At 38.3% G+C, this 17,458-nt stretch overlaps 1 protein-coding gene across 1 annotated transcript in view; it reads left to right on the top strand.

The window, feature by feature from the left end:
• Prkdc (protein kinase, DNA-activated, catalytic subunit) overlaps positions 1-17,458 on the top strand; it is a 162,682-nt gene that overhangs the window by 93,125 nt on the left and 52,099 nt on the right. The window contains exons 53-62 of the mRNA XM_076836401.1: positions 2,535-2,659; positions 2,735-2,884; positions 4,156-4,329; positions 4,866-4,964; positions 6,220-6,427; positions 7,531-7,720; positions 8,707-8,925; positions 12,591-12,703; positions 14,677-14,808; positions 16,856-17,035. Coding sequence (XP_076692516.1) covers positions 2,535-2,659; positions 2,735-2,884; positions 4,156-4,329; positions 4,866-4,964; positions 6,220-6,427; positions 7,531-7,720; positions 8,707-8,925; positions 12,591-12,703; positions 14,677-14,808; positions 16,856-17,035 — 1,590 coding nt within the window. The remainder of the gene's footprint in view (positions 1-2,534; positions 2,660-2,734; positions 2,885-4,155; positions 4,330-4,865; positions 4,965-6,219; positions 6,428-7,530; positions 7,721-8,706; positions 8,926-12,590; positions 12,704-14,676; positions 14,809-16,855; positions 17,036-17,458) is intronic.

Genomic DNA, 17,458 nt, shown 5'->3' with positions numbered 1-17,458 from the left:
TAGGTAAAATTAATTATTAAATAGATATATATGGCTGCATAGGACACTGTGTGTTGACCACAAGTTATCATTTATCTCAAAGTGTAGCAGAGAGAGGCTTTCTGCACTACCTAGCATGCTGTTATGTTAACACATCTGCTGCAGGCCACTCATTGTGATGAAGTTCTGTGAAGGGGTTAAAGGTAAAGCTCAGTTGTAGAGCACTTGCCTAGCATGTGTGAGGCCTTAGGTTCCTTCCCCAGTACTGCAGGCAGACAGACACACACACACACACACACACACACACACACACTCACAAACACAAACACTGTGCAGGTCCCAGGGTCTTCCTCTTGCAGTCTGGACAGATGACATAGGTAACTACTACTTCGACACTTTCTTGGCTCTCTTCCTACTTCCCTAACAGCTTCTTTTTTCTCTCCTTAGATGCCTTTCCCCATTTTGGTCCTCTGTTTTCATACTTCCCTGCCTATCTCATCCAGCCTCATGGCTTTAAAAAACACCCTTTATGTTCATTATTCCAAAATTCATAGCTCCACTCCACATCCTTCTGACAGAAAAGGCTAGGGTGGAGTCCAGGTTGTGGTTGGTGTGAGTCAGCTAGGAGAGGGTTAGTACAGCCCGGGTGACCCTGAGTGGACACCCAATGACCCAGGACAGCAGATTGGATCCTTGTCCATTTTCCTGATTAGGAATTCATTAGAATTTAAAATAAAATTAAATAACTCAAGGAAATGAACCCCCTTGGGAAGCTCAGACTTCACTTATAATTTATTTTAGGGATTACCAGCTATTTTTGTAATTAAAAAAATTAAAAATTGAGAGTAACTTGTTACCACATGATTCTAATGCCCCTATATATTATTAAGTTTAAATGTGTGTAACATGCTTTATTTTCACCAAATGTGGAACACATTATAGCTGATTCCTAGATTTATTTTCTCATTACTTAAATTTCAACTTAAGAAGGATAATAAACACTTTTGTTTCACATGTATAAGTACAAAAGTGGTATAGACAGTGTAGAAAATAAAATAAATTTGGATAATAAAAATAAAAAATAAAGGAGTAAGTAAAGCAGTTCACATTCTCCCTGACAAGTCACTCTCAGCAGCTGCACACCTAGCTCTAATGGCTCTGATCACCACTGTGTTTATATGCCCCCTTTTCTTCTGTTTGCTTTATCTGTACTATTCTATAACTTTTTTCTTTACTTGCTAGACTTTGACCCTGTCATCAGATTAAATACTCTTAGTTAAAGGACATATCTTATGCCAGTCAAGCACCCTGCCACTGAGCTACACCCCCAATCCCAAAAGACATCATATGAATCGGTAGGGAAATACTTGAAATATTTTACACGGGGTTCAAAACCACTGAAATTTGTGGTTAAGGATTTCCCTGGAACATAATTTTAAGTAGTCTCAGACTGGTAAATTTGTATTGAAAAACTATCCATTTGATCTTAGTGCCTTTGAAATGTTGCTTTCTCCTTTTCTGTCTTTGTGAAGAAGCAGGTGAGTGAGCCGTGAATGAAGAAAGTGAACATTTTCCATAAATTCATTCCAGTAGACTCTGTCCAGTACTTGTCTATATTGAGTTCCTACTTTTGAGGACTTGTTAGTTTCAGGCCCGGAAGACATAGCATAGAATAGACTGTATCTGTGTCCTTAGAGAGCTGAAAATTACAGAGGGGACAGATAATATGCAAATGAGTATTTAACAGTAGATTTGAAACAAATCCCCTTTGAAATTAAAAGCAGCTTCCTGATTCCTGCATAATGATGAGGACAGACCCCAAGGAAACTAAGATTGACATATTGTCTGACTAGGCACAGCCTATCTCAGTCTACATATATCTATCGCCTGGCTTTGGTCTTTATGAATTGTAACTGTCTGTGAGACCAATGGAGAAACAATCTAGCTGCTTCTCCCTAGTTTAATCAAACTGCATAAAGTCCATTTTTTCTTTTTCATCCTTTTGCCTATTTCAAATGCCAGTTTGTGGCCAAAGCCAGCCAGCCGGGATCCCTGGCTTGGCTGCTGGTAACACAGTAATACATGGTAAAGAGACAGTAGGATATAGGGAGACACACAGTATAGGGGCTGTTACTTAGAGTAGTTTAGAAACTGGTCTATGAATGTTTGACCAGATCTGAACATTGTAAATCATGTCCTAAACTATATTTGAGACACATTGAAATTAATTTTAGATTCTCAAAGGATTTACTTGCAGCATTTCTGTGTCAGAAGGAGGCGAGGGCATTAAGCAGTTCATAGCACACTACCAATTATGTGGCCTGGTTTCTTCTCATAGGACCTTCTCAAGAACCCTGAGCCTCAGAACTATCAGGTGTTTACAAACTCCTGATCATTCCCAGTGCTTCCTTCTTCATTCACCTTGTGAACCCAGGTATAAGAGATAGCACTGGACATCTTCCTTGGGTTCACTTAAATATTCAAGACATACCTTTTTTTCATTACTTAACGTAAGTTTCCATTTTTATGTATTTGAAAGAAACTTAATGTTTCAGGTCTTGGAGGAGTCGGTGTGTGAACTGGTTGTGAAACAGTTGAAGCAACATCAGAATACTATGGAGGACAAATTTATTGTGTGCTTGAACAAAGCAGTGAAGGGTTTCCCTCCCCTGGCTGACAGGTAGGGGTTATGGGATCAGTTGTGGCGGGTGGGGTCAGCAGTAGTCCTCTCATCAGGCTTCTTACCATCCGTTAGGTTCTTGAATGCCGTATTTTTTCTGCTGCCAAAATTTCATGGTGTTATGAAGACGCTTTGTCTAGAGGTGGTACTTTGTCGTGCAGAGGAAATAACAGACCTGTATTTCCAGTTAAAGAGCAAGGACTTCATTCAAGTCATGAGACATAGGTGGGTGAACACCAACCCCATGCCTTCAGATGTTAAGTGGATCATAAAATGTTCATTTGTTTAGATATCTCTTTCAACTCATTAAGCACTTGCCTGTTTTCATGAAATGCATATATTTTGAGATTTAAGAGGAAAAGGTGAAGACGGTGTAGGAATGAAATGTAAGCAAGAAGTGGGCCTGCTCACAGGCCCCTCTGTCCAGGTGCCTGCAGAGGTCACATCCAAGCCTTGTGTATTTCACTGACAAATACATGAGGTGTCCTAGGGCATTGCATTATCAGGCTCTCTTTAGATTTAGAATGTGTGAATTTATGTGTTAAAATTGTTCATTTATTTCCAAAATTGCAGTGTAGCATAAAAGTAAACTTAAAAGAGAAAGTTGCCACTGTTACCCTATGTTCATGTATGATTACACTACGGAAGTGACTCTGCACCAGATACAGCGAGAGGAATAAGAAGTTGAGCTTCGTTTGTGTCAAAATGCATTCTACTATCATGTATGACTAATTAGAACAAACAAAAATAAAAAGAGAAAGCTGTGCATCACTTAAATTATTTTCTTCTCTATAGTCTTTTTCCAGTCTTCATCTATGTATTTTACATAGTGATAAATTCCTGACATTTGTATAATGTGCCAGTAACAAGGAATATAAATCATTCTCTTCTGATATCCTTCAGTAAATATTTACTGTGTACTGTGTATAAGGCATTAAGTTGAATACTTTAAGGAGTAAAACATAAAAATAGGTGTTTACTTCATTTAGGACTCAGACTATACTTCAGTTCATACCAAGTAGCACTTGAATTTTGGATTTTATGATTTCTTTTTACTTGTATCTTATTTTGTTTGCCACCATCAGGTATTCTTTTTTAAAATAAGCTTTTTACTTTGAAGTAGTTTTATTTCTACAGAATAGTTAAAAGATAATCTACAGAATTCCCACATCTTTCACCCAGTGTCCCCATTTTTAATAATGATGTAGTTGTCAAAACAAAGAAAGTAACATTAGCGCACTACTGATTATTAAGTGAAACCTTATTTGCATTTTACTCATGTCTTTTTTTCTATTTCAGAGTCCAATCCATTTTAGTATATTTAATTGTTGTCTTGTAGGTATAGTATTATAACAGTTTTTCCCCCTCTTTTTATGGTGATGGCAATATCATAACAAATTTTGAAACTGTAGAACACCAGAAAAAAGAAAACATTGTTTGTCATGCTTCGAAAGTATTATAATGTTAAATTGGTGCATTTTAAATTTTTATTATAGAGACGATGAAAGACAAAAAGTATGTTTGGACATAATTTACAAGATGTTGGCAAAATTGAAACCAGTAGAACTCAGAGAACTTCTGAATCCTGTTGTGGAATTTGTTTCCCATCCTTCTCCAATTTGTAGGGAACAAATGTATAATATTCTCATGTGGATTCATGACAATTATAGGTAAACCATACATTGACATTTTATATTTCTTTTTTGAGGGATCTTTTGGGTATATTTAGCAATCTGGAACATAATAAAACATTTTTTAGTCATATAATTTAGCATATTGTTTTCTTATTTTAACTCATTTCATGTATGAGTAGGAAATATTCAGAGAGTGAAGTTATTGGTTGAGTTAAAAGTACCTGAGTGTCCTCATAAAACTTATTTTTGTAGTTATCCTTTTAAAATCTGACAAAATTGAGGAGATGCCTCTGCCAGGACCCCACATCCCTGGGGGACCCTCACCTTTCCTGCCCCTTTCCCTTCCCCTTCTGACAGCAGTGACAGGAGTAAGAGTCTCTAGAGAACCGGGCAGGTCTGGCCTACACCCCCAGAGTAAGGTGCCCACTGTGCCAATGGGAGGGACAGTCCATGACAAGTCAGCCTTCTTCTTTCAATTCTAAGACAGTGATTAGATTGAACAAAAGAACTAGAATGGAGTATTAATGTTTTTCTTTTTCTTTTCTTTTTTTTTTTTTTTTTTGCTTTCTCAGAGATCCAGAAAGTCAAACAGATGATGACTCCCAGGAATTATTTAAATTGGCAAAAGATGTGCTGATTCAAGGATTGGTTGATGAGAACTTTGGGCTTCAGTAAGTGTCCCTCTGGAATAATTGGGCCAAAACAATTAGATTTTAGGAGTATTGCTTTCTAGACTAGATTTGAGTATATCTCAGTAGTTTTAGAAATGTATTTGTAGTGTCAACATTTTCTCTACATCTTGCATTTCATAATGTTTAGTAAAAATGTATTTAAAATCACATTATGAAGAGTGTTTGCCTAGCACGTGTGAGACACTGAGTCTGATCCTCAGCACCACATAAAAATAAATAAATAAAATAAAGGTATCGTGTCCAACTACAACTAAAAAAAATATTTTTAAAATCCTGACAAATTACTTTAAAATAAAACTGGTGAGAACAAAGCACTCTGTACTCAGTGAGTTGCAGTGTTTCAAAATGAAGAGAAAGTCTATGAGTATCTTATCAAGTACCAAAACATCTAAGAGACATTAACTTTTTATGTGATTTATCACTGATTTTTTTTCTATTCTACAATTTTAAACTCATTGAGTTTTTAAAAATTATATTTGGGTTCACAGTGGTGCACATCTATAATCCTAGCACCTCAGAAGGCTGAGACAGAAGAATCGCAAGTTCAAAGCCAGCCTCAGCAAAAGCAAGGTGCTAAGCAACTCAGTGAGACCCTGTCTCTAAATAAAATACAAAATAGGACTGGGGATGTGGCTCAATGAATGAGTGCCCCTGAGTTCAATCCCTGGTATCAAAAAAAAAGGGGGGGGGGGCTGGGGATATGGCTCAGGTGGTAGCGTTACCACCTGGTATGCGCGAGGCAGTGGGTTTAATCCTCAACATCACATAAAAATAAAATAAAGATATTGTGTCCACCTAAAAAGCTAAAAAAATAAATATTTTTTAAAAATTACATTTGAATTTCATAAACATTTATAAATTATGATACCTGAACTGATTTTTTGCTAATGTTGTAAAAAAATTTTGGTAGTAATTTTTGTTGTGAATTGTTGGTAGGGCACCTGCCTTCCATGCTTAAGGCCCTGGGTTCAATCCCTATCACCACCAAAAAAAAAAAAAAAAAAAACTTCCCAGAGAATAGGAGAAGAAAAGTACCAGTTAAATGTGATACATTTTGGGGATATGTGTTTCTCCTTCAACCCGTGTTATTTTTTATAACTCAGATTATACTCTGTATACATGTGGTTTCTTTCTCTGTAAAGCTTTCTGTGCCTACCCCACATGACACCATAGGCAGCACCTTTTTTCATTTGCCAGTGTATAAGAATGTGCTTTCTTCCTCTCTGATTTTCAGATTAATTATTCGGAATTTCTGGAGTCATGAAACTAGGCTACCTTCAAATACCTTGGACCGATTATTAGCACTAAATTCCTTATATTCACCTAAGATAGAAGTTCACTTTTTAAGCTTAGCAACAAATTTTCTTCTTGAAATGACCAGCATGAGCCCAGATTATCCAAACCCCATGTTTGAACATCCTCTGTCAGAATGCACATTTCAGGTGAAGTACTTACCTCTGTATTCATATTTTCTTTTCCTGTTGGTTAGCTAGGAAACACCTAATGGCTTAATTAGTAAACTTAATTTTCTTGGAATATGTGCATACTTTATGAGATACTTACATGTGCTGCCCTGCTTCTTGGAGGCTCATAATTGTCAGCCTCCCACTGCAATTGTATTTCCTTCTCCCCTTCCTAGTACCACTCCTGCCTACCCAGTGGGTGCCAAGTTCGTGGTTTCTCATAGCAGTTGTAACAATCACCATGTGGTACACATCGACAAGGACATTACTATAGTGGGGCATCTGAATTTAACCTAGTTCAGGTTGAGGATCCCTTATCTGAAATGCTTGGGATCAGAGTTGGTTTGGATTTCAAAATTCTAGGGGGAGAGGCTGGGGTTGGGGCTTAGTGGTAGAGTGCTTGCCTAGCACGTGCAAGGCCCTGGGTTCGATCCTCAGCACCACATTAAAAAAAAAAAAAAGTAAAGTATAAAATAATTCTTGGGGGAGCTATATTATGAGATATCTTTGGTTGGGGGAGGGATACAAAATTAATTTGTTTCATACTCCCCTTATACACAGCCTGAAGATAAATTTATAGTTTTTTTAACAGGCCTGCATTTTGGCCATGCCCTGTCATAGAAAGTCAGGTGTGGAATTTTCCAATTGTAGCTAGCACCTTGTTATCTGTTGCTCATGAAGTTTTAGATTTTGTAGCATTTTGGATTTTGGATTTTCCAATTATAGATGTAACCTGTCACCGTGCTTAGCACTCTTGGGTACTTAGGAGAGTTGAGTCATTAGACTTGTAGAGGACAGGTTATGGTGACATGGCCATTACTGAGTATGGCATCAGCTTCCTAATGGAGAATGTTAATGGGAGGAGGATGATTTTCTCCCCCAGTAGTGATTCATTTTTGTACTTGGCAAATGATTGTTTTTGAGACTTTTAAGTAAGAAAAGGTTCTTCTTCACTTGCTTTTCACAAAGAAATATGAAATGACAGTACATATCTGCTGATGGTACTATTCAATTTTAAATAGAAATAATTCAGTGTTGCTATAGAAGAATCATTATTTCCTTTGAAACTTTCTTATTTGCAGGAGTATACCATTGATCCTGATTGGCGTTTCCGAAGTACTGTTCTCACTCCAATGTTTATTGAGACCCAGGCCTCCCCAAGCACTCTTCAGACCCGAACCCAGGAAGGCTTCCTTCCAGCTCAGTGGCCAAAGGCTGGGCAAGTACGGGCTACCCAACAGCAGTATGATTTCACCCCTACACAAACTTCAGGTAACCAGTCGCCCAGTGCTATGATTTGTGGAAGCTTCTATTGCAAGAACACTGACCTTTTATGAGACAAGTGAGAATAGCAAAAAGTCATAAAACCATAAGAAAGATGTATTAGTCAAAGGAGAAAAGAATGGAGGTCCCAGAATAGCTTCTCAGAGACAGAAAGTAGAGAGGTAGTTGCTGGAGGCTGAGGAAGAGGGAGATGAGGCACTATAGTGGGTATAGAGCGTCAGTTTTTAAGAGGAAAATGGTCTAGAGATGGATGTAATGATGTGAATGGGCTTAGTGCCTTGAACTGTACACTTAAAAAATGGCTGAAATGGTAAACATTATGTATGTTTTACCACAATGTTTTTAGAAAGGAGAAAAGGATTATTTCTGACTAAAGGGACAGTTTCAGTAAATGTTTGTTTTGGTTTGGTTTTCTCCAGAAAACTATTTGTGCATTGAATTTAAAACATCTTATCTTATAAGCAAAGTAGAGCTAAACTAATTTATTTACTGTGTTAATAATTTATTAAACTTGTTCTTTCTCAAATGGCTTAATTGCTTCTTTTGATAAACAAAGTATAAGTTATAGAGTAAAAATCTTAATTTTATATAAACACTAGAGCATTTTTCCTTTTATACAATTGTGTTTTCACATTCTATTATATCTGGAAATAGGATGAATTTGAATAATCACAATGAAAATTCTGCAACACTAATTTTAGGAATAATGGACTTCTAGTACCTTATAGGAGATACAAAGTATCATGATCACAGTGGACAAAGGAGTACATTATTTTACAAGTGTAGACACTGAGACTCAAATATCTGAACTACCCTGGGTTGCACATTGGGGAGCTGGCCGAGCCTCTGCCCAATGTCTCAGGTGGCTACAGAAGCCTGAATGCTGCTGGGTGTGCCCCAGCAGGTTTGCTGCCCTGTACAGGCTAAGCTGTGGTGCCAAGAGTCCTCAATGCTCTGATCATATGTATTTGCAGATGGAAGAAGCTCGTTTAATTGGCTGACTGGGAGCAGTATTGACCCAATGGCAGATTATACCATCTCCTCTTCATCTGATTCATTATCTTCTTCCTTGTTGTTTGCCAACAAGAGGAAGGAAAAGTCACAGAGAGCTCCCTGGAAGTCAGTGGGACCTGATTTTGGGGGAAAAAGGCTGGGCCTTCCTGGGGATGAGGTGGATAAAAAAGTGAAAGATGGTAAGTAAGCTTGCTGAAGCATGTTTAAAATAGTTTACCTTGTAAATTACTGCAGAATTTCTGAGTGTATCCCCATTTCCTTGTAGTCTGTAATTAAACACATTAAAATTCAATTCAGTAAATGTTGTCTGAGCACTTACCATGTTAAAAACATTATTTTTTTGATGTTCCAGAAAAACTCTTTTTAGTGACTTTCTAGAACATTAGGATGGGTTCAACAATATATTGGTGATCATCAAATGAGATAGAATTAATAATCCAAATCTCAAAAGTGAAAGAATTTAAATCCAGGTAGGGAATGTTCAGAAATACTGGGTGAAGGAGGAGCCTGAGAGCCTGGGATGCAGGAAGGCAGAAGATGAAAAGGAGAAAGAGGGAGAAGTATGCAGTGTGTTTGGCAGGAGGGAAGGAATTAGAGCAGTTGAGAGAATGTTTACAGAGAGCGGACTCCATGCCAAGGACACAAGGGCCCTCCCTAGTTCAGGAAATGGGTGCTCTAGGACCTGAGTCATGGTGAAGGAGGCGAAAAAGGAGACAGGCTTATGGGAGATGGAGTGAACTTTGGGAAGCAGCCACAAGATGAATTAAGCAGAGGCAGCAAGAAAATTCTGACCCTTTCTGAGAGAGATTTTTGGGGACAGCAAGTGGAATGAGGAGAACCAAGAGGCAAGGCAGAGGTATCATGATCCAGGGTCTTGGCTTGAAGGTGGTGGGTGGGGTGGCCCCCAACAGCACAGTGGAATGCTGAGGGGGACAGTGGAAAGTTGGGCAGGCTTGTAGAACCAAGGCCAAGAGGGTGGGGCAGAGAGGAGTTTAGCTCTTTATGAAACTTCAAGCTCTCCGGCAGAGTGGAAGTCCAGATGAAGAAAATGTGCAGCAAAAAGATCCCAAGACAAAACTCAGGGGTTATGCAATATATACATTTAGATTTATAGAAGATTAGAAGCATGAGTAAATTCCTTTATTTATTTGTAACAGAGTTATATGTGCATATCATTTGAAGAGCCAGACACTTCTCAAAAGCTTGTTAGAAGAAACAGCAACTCTGCATATTGTCTTGTCAGAGGCAGCCATTTATAACCCACTTACCTGAGTTTTGTTCTTCCGTATCTTCAAGCTTTTTCTTTCAGTATTAGTCATTCTCATCTGGTTTTATATGATAAACACTTGAGGTTGGCCCTTCTCCCTCACCCTGCTTATCACAAAGACGCAGTCATGTCCACCAATGTTCTATCCTCCTGCTCAATTGTGTCATAGTCCTCATTTCATCAGTATTCAGTGTTTTCCTCTTATTTTGACTATGTAGTATTATTTGTGATTGGGCCACAAGTAACACTATGATTTTTTCTTTCTTGTATATTTTTTCCTAAGTAGTAATTATTTTGGTTTATGTGTTTAGTTTTCTACATATTTATCACCAGATTTCCCTGAGTTCTGTAGTTGTCTTTTACTGTGTCCCAACATGTAGATATCCCATCTTTTTAATTTTTGTGTGCATGTATCTGTGTGAGTGCTACTGAAGACTGAACCCAGGGGGGCTTTACCACTGAGCTACTTCCCCAGCTCTTTTTATTTTTTATTTTGAGACAGGGTCTCTCTGAGTTGTTGAGGCTGGCCTCAAACTCACAATCCTCCTGCGTCTATTTCCCAAGTCTTTGGAATGACAGATGACATGTGCCACCATGTCAGGCTTAGTTAGCCATCTTCTTAAAGAAACTCTCCTGGATCCTTGGGCTCCCCCTACCTGCCTGCATGCCCCAGGGCCTCTGCTCAGCCATCATCTAAAGACCCCTCCTCATCCTGAAGATTCCTTCACTTCCCTGGACCTGAGTTTTCCAACTTAGCTGGTTATTCCTCCTTTTTGGTGGAGTAGTTCCTCAGTAGTGTTCTGAGAAAAGGGTCCTAAGCTGGACGTTCTTTTTAAGATCTTGTTGCCACCATATTGCCTTCCAGAGCATGCACACCTGGGGTCCTGGTGAGTTGTAGACGTCCTGGTAGGGAACTATCAGGTACTAGCAGAGACATGGCATTCTCCTTATTGATCTTTTGTAAGAACTTGTGTCTTTTCTCAGTGGATCTCAGATCCTCAGATCTCTTTTCAAACACTTTTCTGAAAACTCAAAAAAGTGTCTTTTGATGCAAGTCTGATTTACTCTATTCCTCTGGCCATAAAGTGGGTCCTTTTGGACCATAAACTTCTATTTCTAGTTCAAGAATATCATCTTGATTTTTGTTGATGACTTCTTCACCTCAGTTTGTCTCTGTTTTCTCTTTGGAGTCCTACTGATCAGACCTCTGGATTATCCTTCTAATTTTCTTTTTTTTTCCTGTTGTCTTTTTTATAGAAAATATCTTCAACCTCATCTTCTAACCCTTCCTTTTGAGTTATCATATTTTCAATTTCCATGAGCTGTTTTTGATCTCTGAATATTTCTTTAGTCCTTGATTCAAAACTGTAGCACCTATTTTTATCTTTCTGATAAATGGGAATTGTTTGAATTTTTTTTCCCTGCATGGTCTACTTTAACAGTTGTTCTTTCACTATTTATTTGGGTGTCTGTCTTTCATATTTGAAGCTTTCCTCAAATGTCTGGTGATTTTTGATTTTTGGCTTGTGTTTCCAGGTGGGGCACTTAAAAGGTGTTTGGAATAATGCATATTGGGACTGAGTGGGTGCAAGATGGGGTAGACTGGACCATGACACAAACCCCTGATGTATCAACTCTTCTGTCCTGGTTGATTTCCGCAGAGGCAACCTTCCTACTTTGCTGCCTGTAAGCTAAAGGCCTCCTGTTAGCATGTCAGGGCCACTACCCGTTTCAGAAGTCCTCTTGGGCATTGCAGATGCTGGGCTGGCCTTTCCCACCTTGTAGCCATGCATGTGGGGACTCTGCTCCTATTGCAGCCTCACTTTTGCCTCTTCTCCAGTCCAGCCATATCCTGAGCCTTTGAGATTCTCTCCAGGATCTGTTATAGTTAAAGCTTCATCCTGGGGTTTCATAAACTGACTTCCAGACCACTCACATGTAATCGAATCAAGCCATTATTGAAGCACACCGGTGGCAGCTGACCAGAACATAAAGCTGTTCCCCTGATCAGCCCCGAACAATTGCAAGGGCACTCTTATAAGCCTGAAAACCGCAAAAGGGATGTTTGGGGGTCTAGCCAATGCAAGCAAGCCAGGTTACAGAAGTGGGACAGTGCAGTCAAGTGGCAGGAGGCCTCACCAATCCCAGTTAGCCCAGTCACCCCAGTTCCAGAAACAGAGCCCTCTACCCTAGTTACAGAAATAATGACCCGTTAGGTGGTTCTGTGTTCTTAAAAGTTTCTATAGCAAAAGGAAAAGAACATCTTGCCTCAGTCATGACCCTTCTATTTGGCATGGTTGTTTTACAGGATGAAGTCATAAAACAAAATGGAGTCACATTTGCTTCTACTATCACAGATTCACTTTCTTGTTCTTTAGCTTCCAGAATTGCTGAGTCACAATAATCTTGTGTCTCCTCTTGCTATTCTTTCTAAGTTTATATCTTTAAGAAAATACTAAGTAAAAATATTAAAGTGGAAAAGCACACACTTTAAATTTAGGAGCTCTTGGGAAGGATTTGAGGCCGAGTGCACATATTGAATTGACTGTCAGTAACCAACCCCACTCTGTCCTTCAGGCACAGACAGCCGAGCAGAAATACTAAGATTACGCAGACGATTTTTAAAGGACCAAGAAAAACTCAGTTTGATGTATGCCAAAAAAGGCCTTGATGAACAAAAACGAGAGAAGGTTTGTATCTTTTTCACAAATATGATTGGTCAGAAATGCCTGTTTTCTATCAAAGAATGTATACAAGGAAATAAACGCTCTGTCAGATATTGGTTCCAGTGTTGATTTGCAAACCAAAATTGCATAAACAGCGCTGTGTGTGTTAAGGTTACATGTGAACCAAAGCTCCTTTGATATCTCAGTTGTGAAGGGTGCTCATGATGTCTCATGAGAATCTTCATTCTCCTGAGTCTGTGCTTTGCTTGGTTCACATACTGCTAGGATCTGGCTTTTCCTCTTTCTGCTATTCAGTGCAGCTTAGCTTCAATTTTTCTCACAGGTGGAAACATGACCACCGTTTATTCCTTGATTTTATATTCTATAGCATCAGCTGCTCTGGGAAGGGATTAACCCAGCTCTCCACCACAAGGCCAGAGGGCCCTTCTTGGGTTGAGGCCCACAACTGGGGTTAGACTGAGGCCGTGGGACAGGGAGGGGATGGCAGCCCTAAGGACCAAGTAAGCTGGGTTACCAGAAAATCCAGACACCTCTGATGAAGGTGTGATTATAGACACAGGTATGGCATGAATTAATTTTACACGTTTCTCAAAATGTGTAAATAATGACTGAGTGCAGTGGCATATGCCTGTAATCAATCCCAAGTGATTTGGGAGGCTAAGGCAAGAAAATCACAAGTTGGAGACTAGCTTAAGGAACTAAGTAAGAGACTGTCAAAATAAACATGAAAATTGAGGGTTTAACATCCCTGGTTAAATCTCTAGAACCACAAAAGAAAATAAATAATGAAAAGAATTTGTTTAACTATAGCTTCAGTTTTGCTTAAATCAGTAAATATGACAAAATTTCCAAGAAAGTGTAGATGGTGAATTAAAGTCCCTTTCATTACTCCAATTCATTGTAAACCTTCAACTATTTCTAAATGTATGAAGCAGTTGAATGGTTCCTCTAACTCATTTGTGAGGAGAAAATGTACTTTTCATCTTCTTGACTCTAATTACAACCATTCTTTTGAAGAGTAGGGTCTAAATTCAGAGTGTACTTAGGACCCTCTCTTGCTCCGTTACTTCCTCAGAGAAGGGTTCCTGATTAAACTTGAAACCTAACAAGGCCTGCCTGAAGGAAATAGTAATGTGTGGTCAGTAGAAGGAAGAGAAACCAGGATTATTGGGTAGATGTTGCAGGTAACATTTTGGCCTGATACAAAGAAGAGTTTTGTAATAATTGATCAGTGTAGTTACTTACTGTGTGTGGTCATGCATTTCTTCTGACATGGACATTCAAGTGTGAAGCTATTTGCTCGGTAATTGGGTGGCATTGAAATAATTCGACATCTGAAGGTTGGGCGTTTGTGGTCCTGTATTCATTGAACAAATAAGTCTGGAGCATTTTACTCACAGGCACTGTGTTATAAAAGTGAGCAGAATATAAGCCCTTGTGGAGTCAGTCCAGTGCTCGACAGACAGAAAAATAAGTTGAAATTATAATGTGTAATTTCAAAAATAAACCAAGTAATGAGCACATCTGGGAAAGTCCTGGGTTAAGAGGTGGTAGAAAGCCTCTCTGGAGAGATAATACTAAGATGGTTCCCCAATGTTGAAGGAAAAGCTGAAGATGTATTCTAAACAGGGTGGAGGCATCACATCACTCTGGGCCTTGGAGCCAAGGCTTACTCTTAGAGGAATTAAAAGGAACCACAGTTATATTTTTTAAAAGTTTAAAATCAAATCTTCTGATTTATTAATATTCAGATTACTTCATAATGAATATTTAAATAATGTTTTCACTGCTTATCTGCCATAGTAATTTTATTGTGGATTTATCACTTATTGTAAACTGGTAAGGCTTAATGACTAAACCAGTGTGAATAAAAATGGTTGTCCTTTTATCTTTATGTTAAAGATGGATCCTGGCAATGTCATTTGATTTTCTTAAATAGAATTCTAATGTTCCTTCTTTGTTTCTGGTGATTATAGGAGATCAAGAGTGAGTTAAAAATGAAGCAGGATGCCAGGGTTGTTCTGTATAGAAGTTACCGTCATGGAGACCTTCCTGACATCCAGATTCAGCACAGCAGCCTGATCACCCCATTGCAGGCTGTGGCCCAGGTCTGCCCTGATCACAGTGTTTTCTGTTGACAGGTTAAAAGCTGTGGGTCCAGGAGTGTGCTGTATGTGTGTTCAGGCTACAATGTCATAAGTGAATTGTTGGTTGTCCTTAATGGTGTACTTGGTTTAAAAACTGTTCCAAGTCCCATCTCTGCCATTTCCTAGTTTTAGGACTTCTTTTCCCATGAGAAGACTCTGACTTAGAGTTATCAAGAATGGAGCTCTAAACTGAACATGCATGCCCGTTCAGGTTAGTTAATGCTCTGAGCAACAGGATCTCCATCTGTAAATTCAGAATAAAATCTGTTTTTATGGGTTGGAGATGTGACTCAGTGGTGGCCTAGCACACCTGAGGCCCTAGGTTTGATTCTTGTTTTTTTTAACAAGAAAAGGAAGAAAAAGATGCTTTTCTTATCCAATAATTGTAGAATGAAATAATCATTGTAATCTTTAAAATGGTAAGCCAATTAAATCATTGCTTATCCCAAATGCATTTTTAGGGGGTCTAGGGAAGTAAGTTTATCAGTGGGATTGGTTTTCTCTGATAAATTAATAACAGAGGACTGTAAATCATTTTCTAAGTTATTAAGATACAGAGTAAAGCTTTGTGAGGGGATGATACTTCCTAACTGAATTCTTATCCCCCAAAGGCATGATTTCCTTGACTTTTACTGAAATAATAATTTTAAAAATCAAAGAGTGTTTTTGTTTTGTTGTGTTTATTTGTGTGTGTGTGTGTGTAAAAACATTATGCTGGGCACCTAAATATAATGCATTACTTTTTTTAAAATATTATTTTGGTTGTACATGGACATAATACCTTTATTCTATTTATTTATCTATTTATTTTTTGTGTAGTGCTGACCACCGAATCCATTGACTCATATGTGCGAGGCAAGTGCTTTGCCACTAAGCCACAATCCCAGCCCTAACGTCTTATTTTTTTTTTGTACTTAAAGTTTCCAATACTAATATTGATTATAATCATAGATTACAATATGTGTTTAGCCTATGAGCTTTTTATTTCATCTAAATAATTATGGATTGACAAGAATTTGTAAAAATGGTGTATCATTCACATACCTTTCCCACACCATCCCCTAGTGGAGACATCTTATGTGATTGTACTATAATATTAGTACTTAGGTATTGATACTGATAGAGCAGTGTTAACAGACTATAGGCCTTGTTCATTGTCATTTCCCCTGCACTTTCACTTTTACAGGTGTGTGTTTCATCCTGTGTACAGATTCACATAACTCACTACAGTGCAGCCCTTTGTTATCCTAAAGTGCCTTCAGCCTCACGTTAAATTCTCCCAATAATCTTACGACATTGTGATATACAGATGTAAATAAGTTAGTGAAGATTGGATAGTGTGATAAAGCCATTGATCTCTGTGGATGTGGGGCAAGGGAGAGACCCCTGTTTTTCTAAGGTCCACTATTTCTCAGTTCCTAGTTCTCTGGTGTCTCATAGCACTGCCTCTGTAGTGAAGTTGACACCTGCTCTTTGGTGTGCCCTGTCCACATGTGAAGACTTGACAAGTCTTCACCTCAACTCCTTGAGGCTTGTACATCAGCCCCAGTTTAATGATGAGTTATTGGGGTTCCAAACTCAACTCAGATGCCTGTGTCATTACACGTTGATGAAGTTGGCCTTTAAATTAATCTCTTTAGGGCTGGAATTGTAGCTCAGTGGCAGAGTGCTTGCCTCACACATGTGAGGCACTGGGTTCAATCCTCAACACTACATATAAATGAATAAACAAAATAAGATATTGTGTCCCTGTATAACTAAAAATATTTTAAGATAAAAGTAAAAAAAATTAATCTCTTTAAGTCAAAGGTACATGGGCTCATAGCATATATTATCAGATATATTTGATTAAAGTATTCCCCTATATGATATCAGCTTAAACTTTCCAAAGAAGTTAGGTATATAAGGGGATGTGTTTGCAGCAGTTTAATTTTCATGTAAAGTTCTGGTGAATCATAGCTTTTATACTTCAGACCCTAATTTGTCTTCAAATTTGAATTTTTTATAGAGAGACCCAATAATTGCAAAACAGCTCTTTAGTGGCTTGTTTTCTGGGATTCTGAAAGAGATGGATAAATTTAAGACGATGTCTGAAAAAAACAACATCACTCAAAACTTGCTTCAAGACTTCAACCGTTTTCTTAATACCACTTTTTTTTCCTTTCCACCTTTTGTCTCTTGCATCCAGGTAAGTGTCTGCACAAGTTCTTTATAAATACACATTGTCTGCCTTGGCATTCATTGCATGGCTAATGTTATCATCACTTTGTTTCTCAAGGTGAAACTCTTGATAGAAACAAGGTATCTTTTAACAGAGTAGAAGTATCATTTAGGTCACCTCAAATGGTCACATGTAATCTATTGCCTTTTTTCCCCTCAAAAAACAAACAAACAAACCACTATCTTATATTATAGGATAATCTGAAATCACACATAAACATAAAAGTTTTTTTTTTTTTTTGTAGTCAGCCAATCCCTTTAAACCTGCATTTTGTTTAGTTCTTTTTCTTTATGTAGCATTTCACCAAATTCTCTCCTGCCTCCTGAGATATTGATTGAGCACATGCCTGGTAATGAAGAGGCAAAATTCCTGCCTTCCAAGAATCTGCTT

The sequence above is a fragment of the Callospermophilus lateralis genome, chromosome 16 (assembly GCF_048772815.1).
Source record: "Callospermophilus lateralis isolate mCalLat2 chromosome 16, mCalLat2.hap1, whole genome shotgun sequence".
Classification (NCBI taxonomy): domain Eukaryota; kingdom Metazoa; phylum Chordata; class Mammalia; order Rodentia; family Sciuridae; genus Callospermophilus; species Callospermophilus lateralis.
This window is presented reverse-complemented; position numbering and strand designations above follow the sequence as displayed.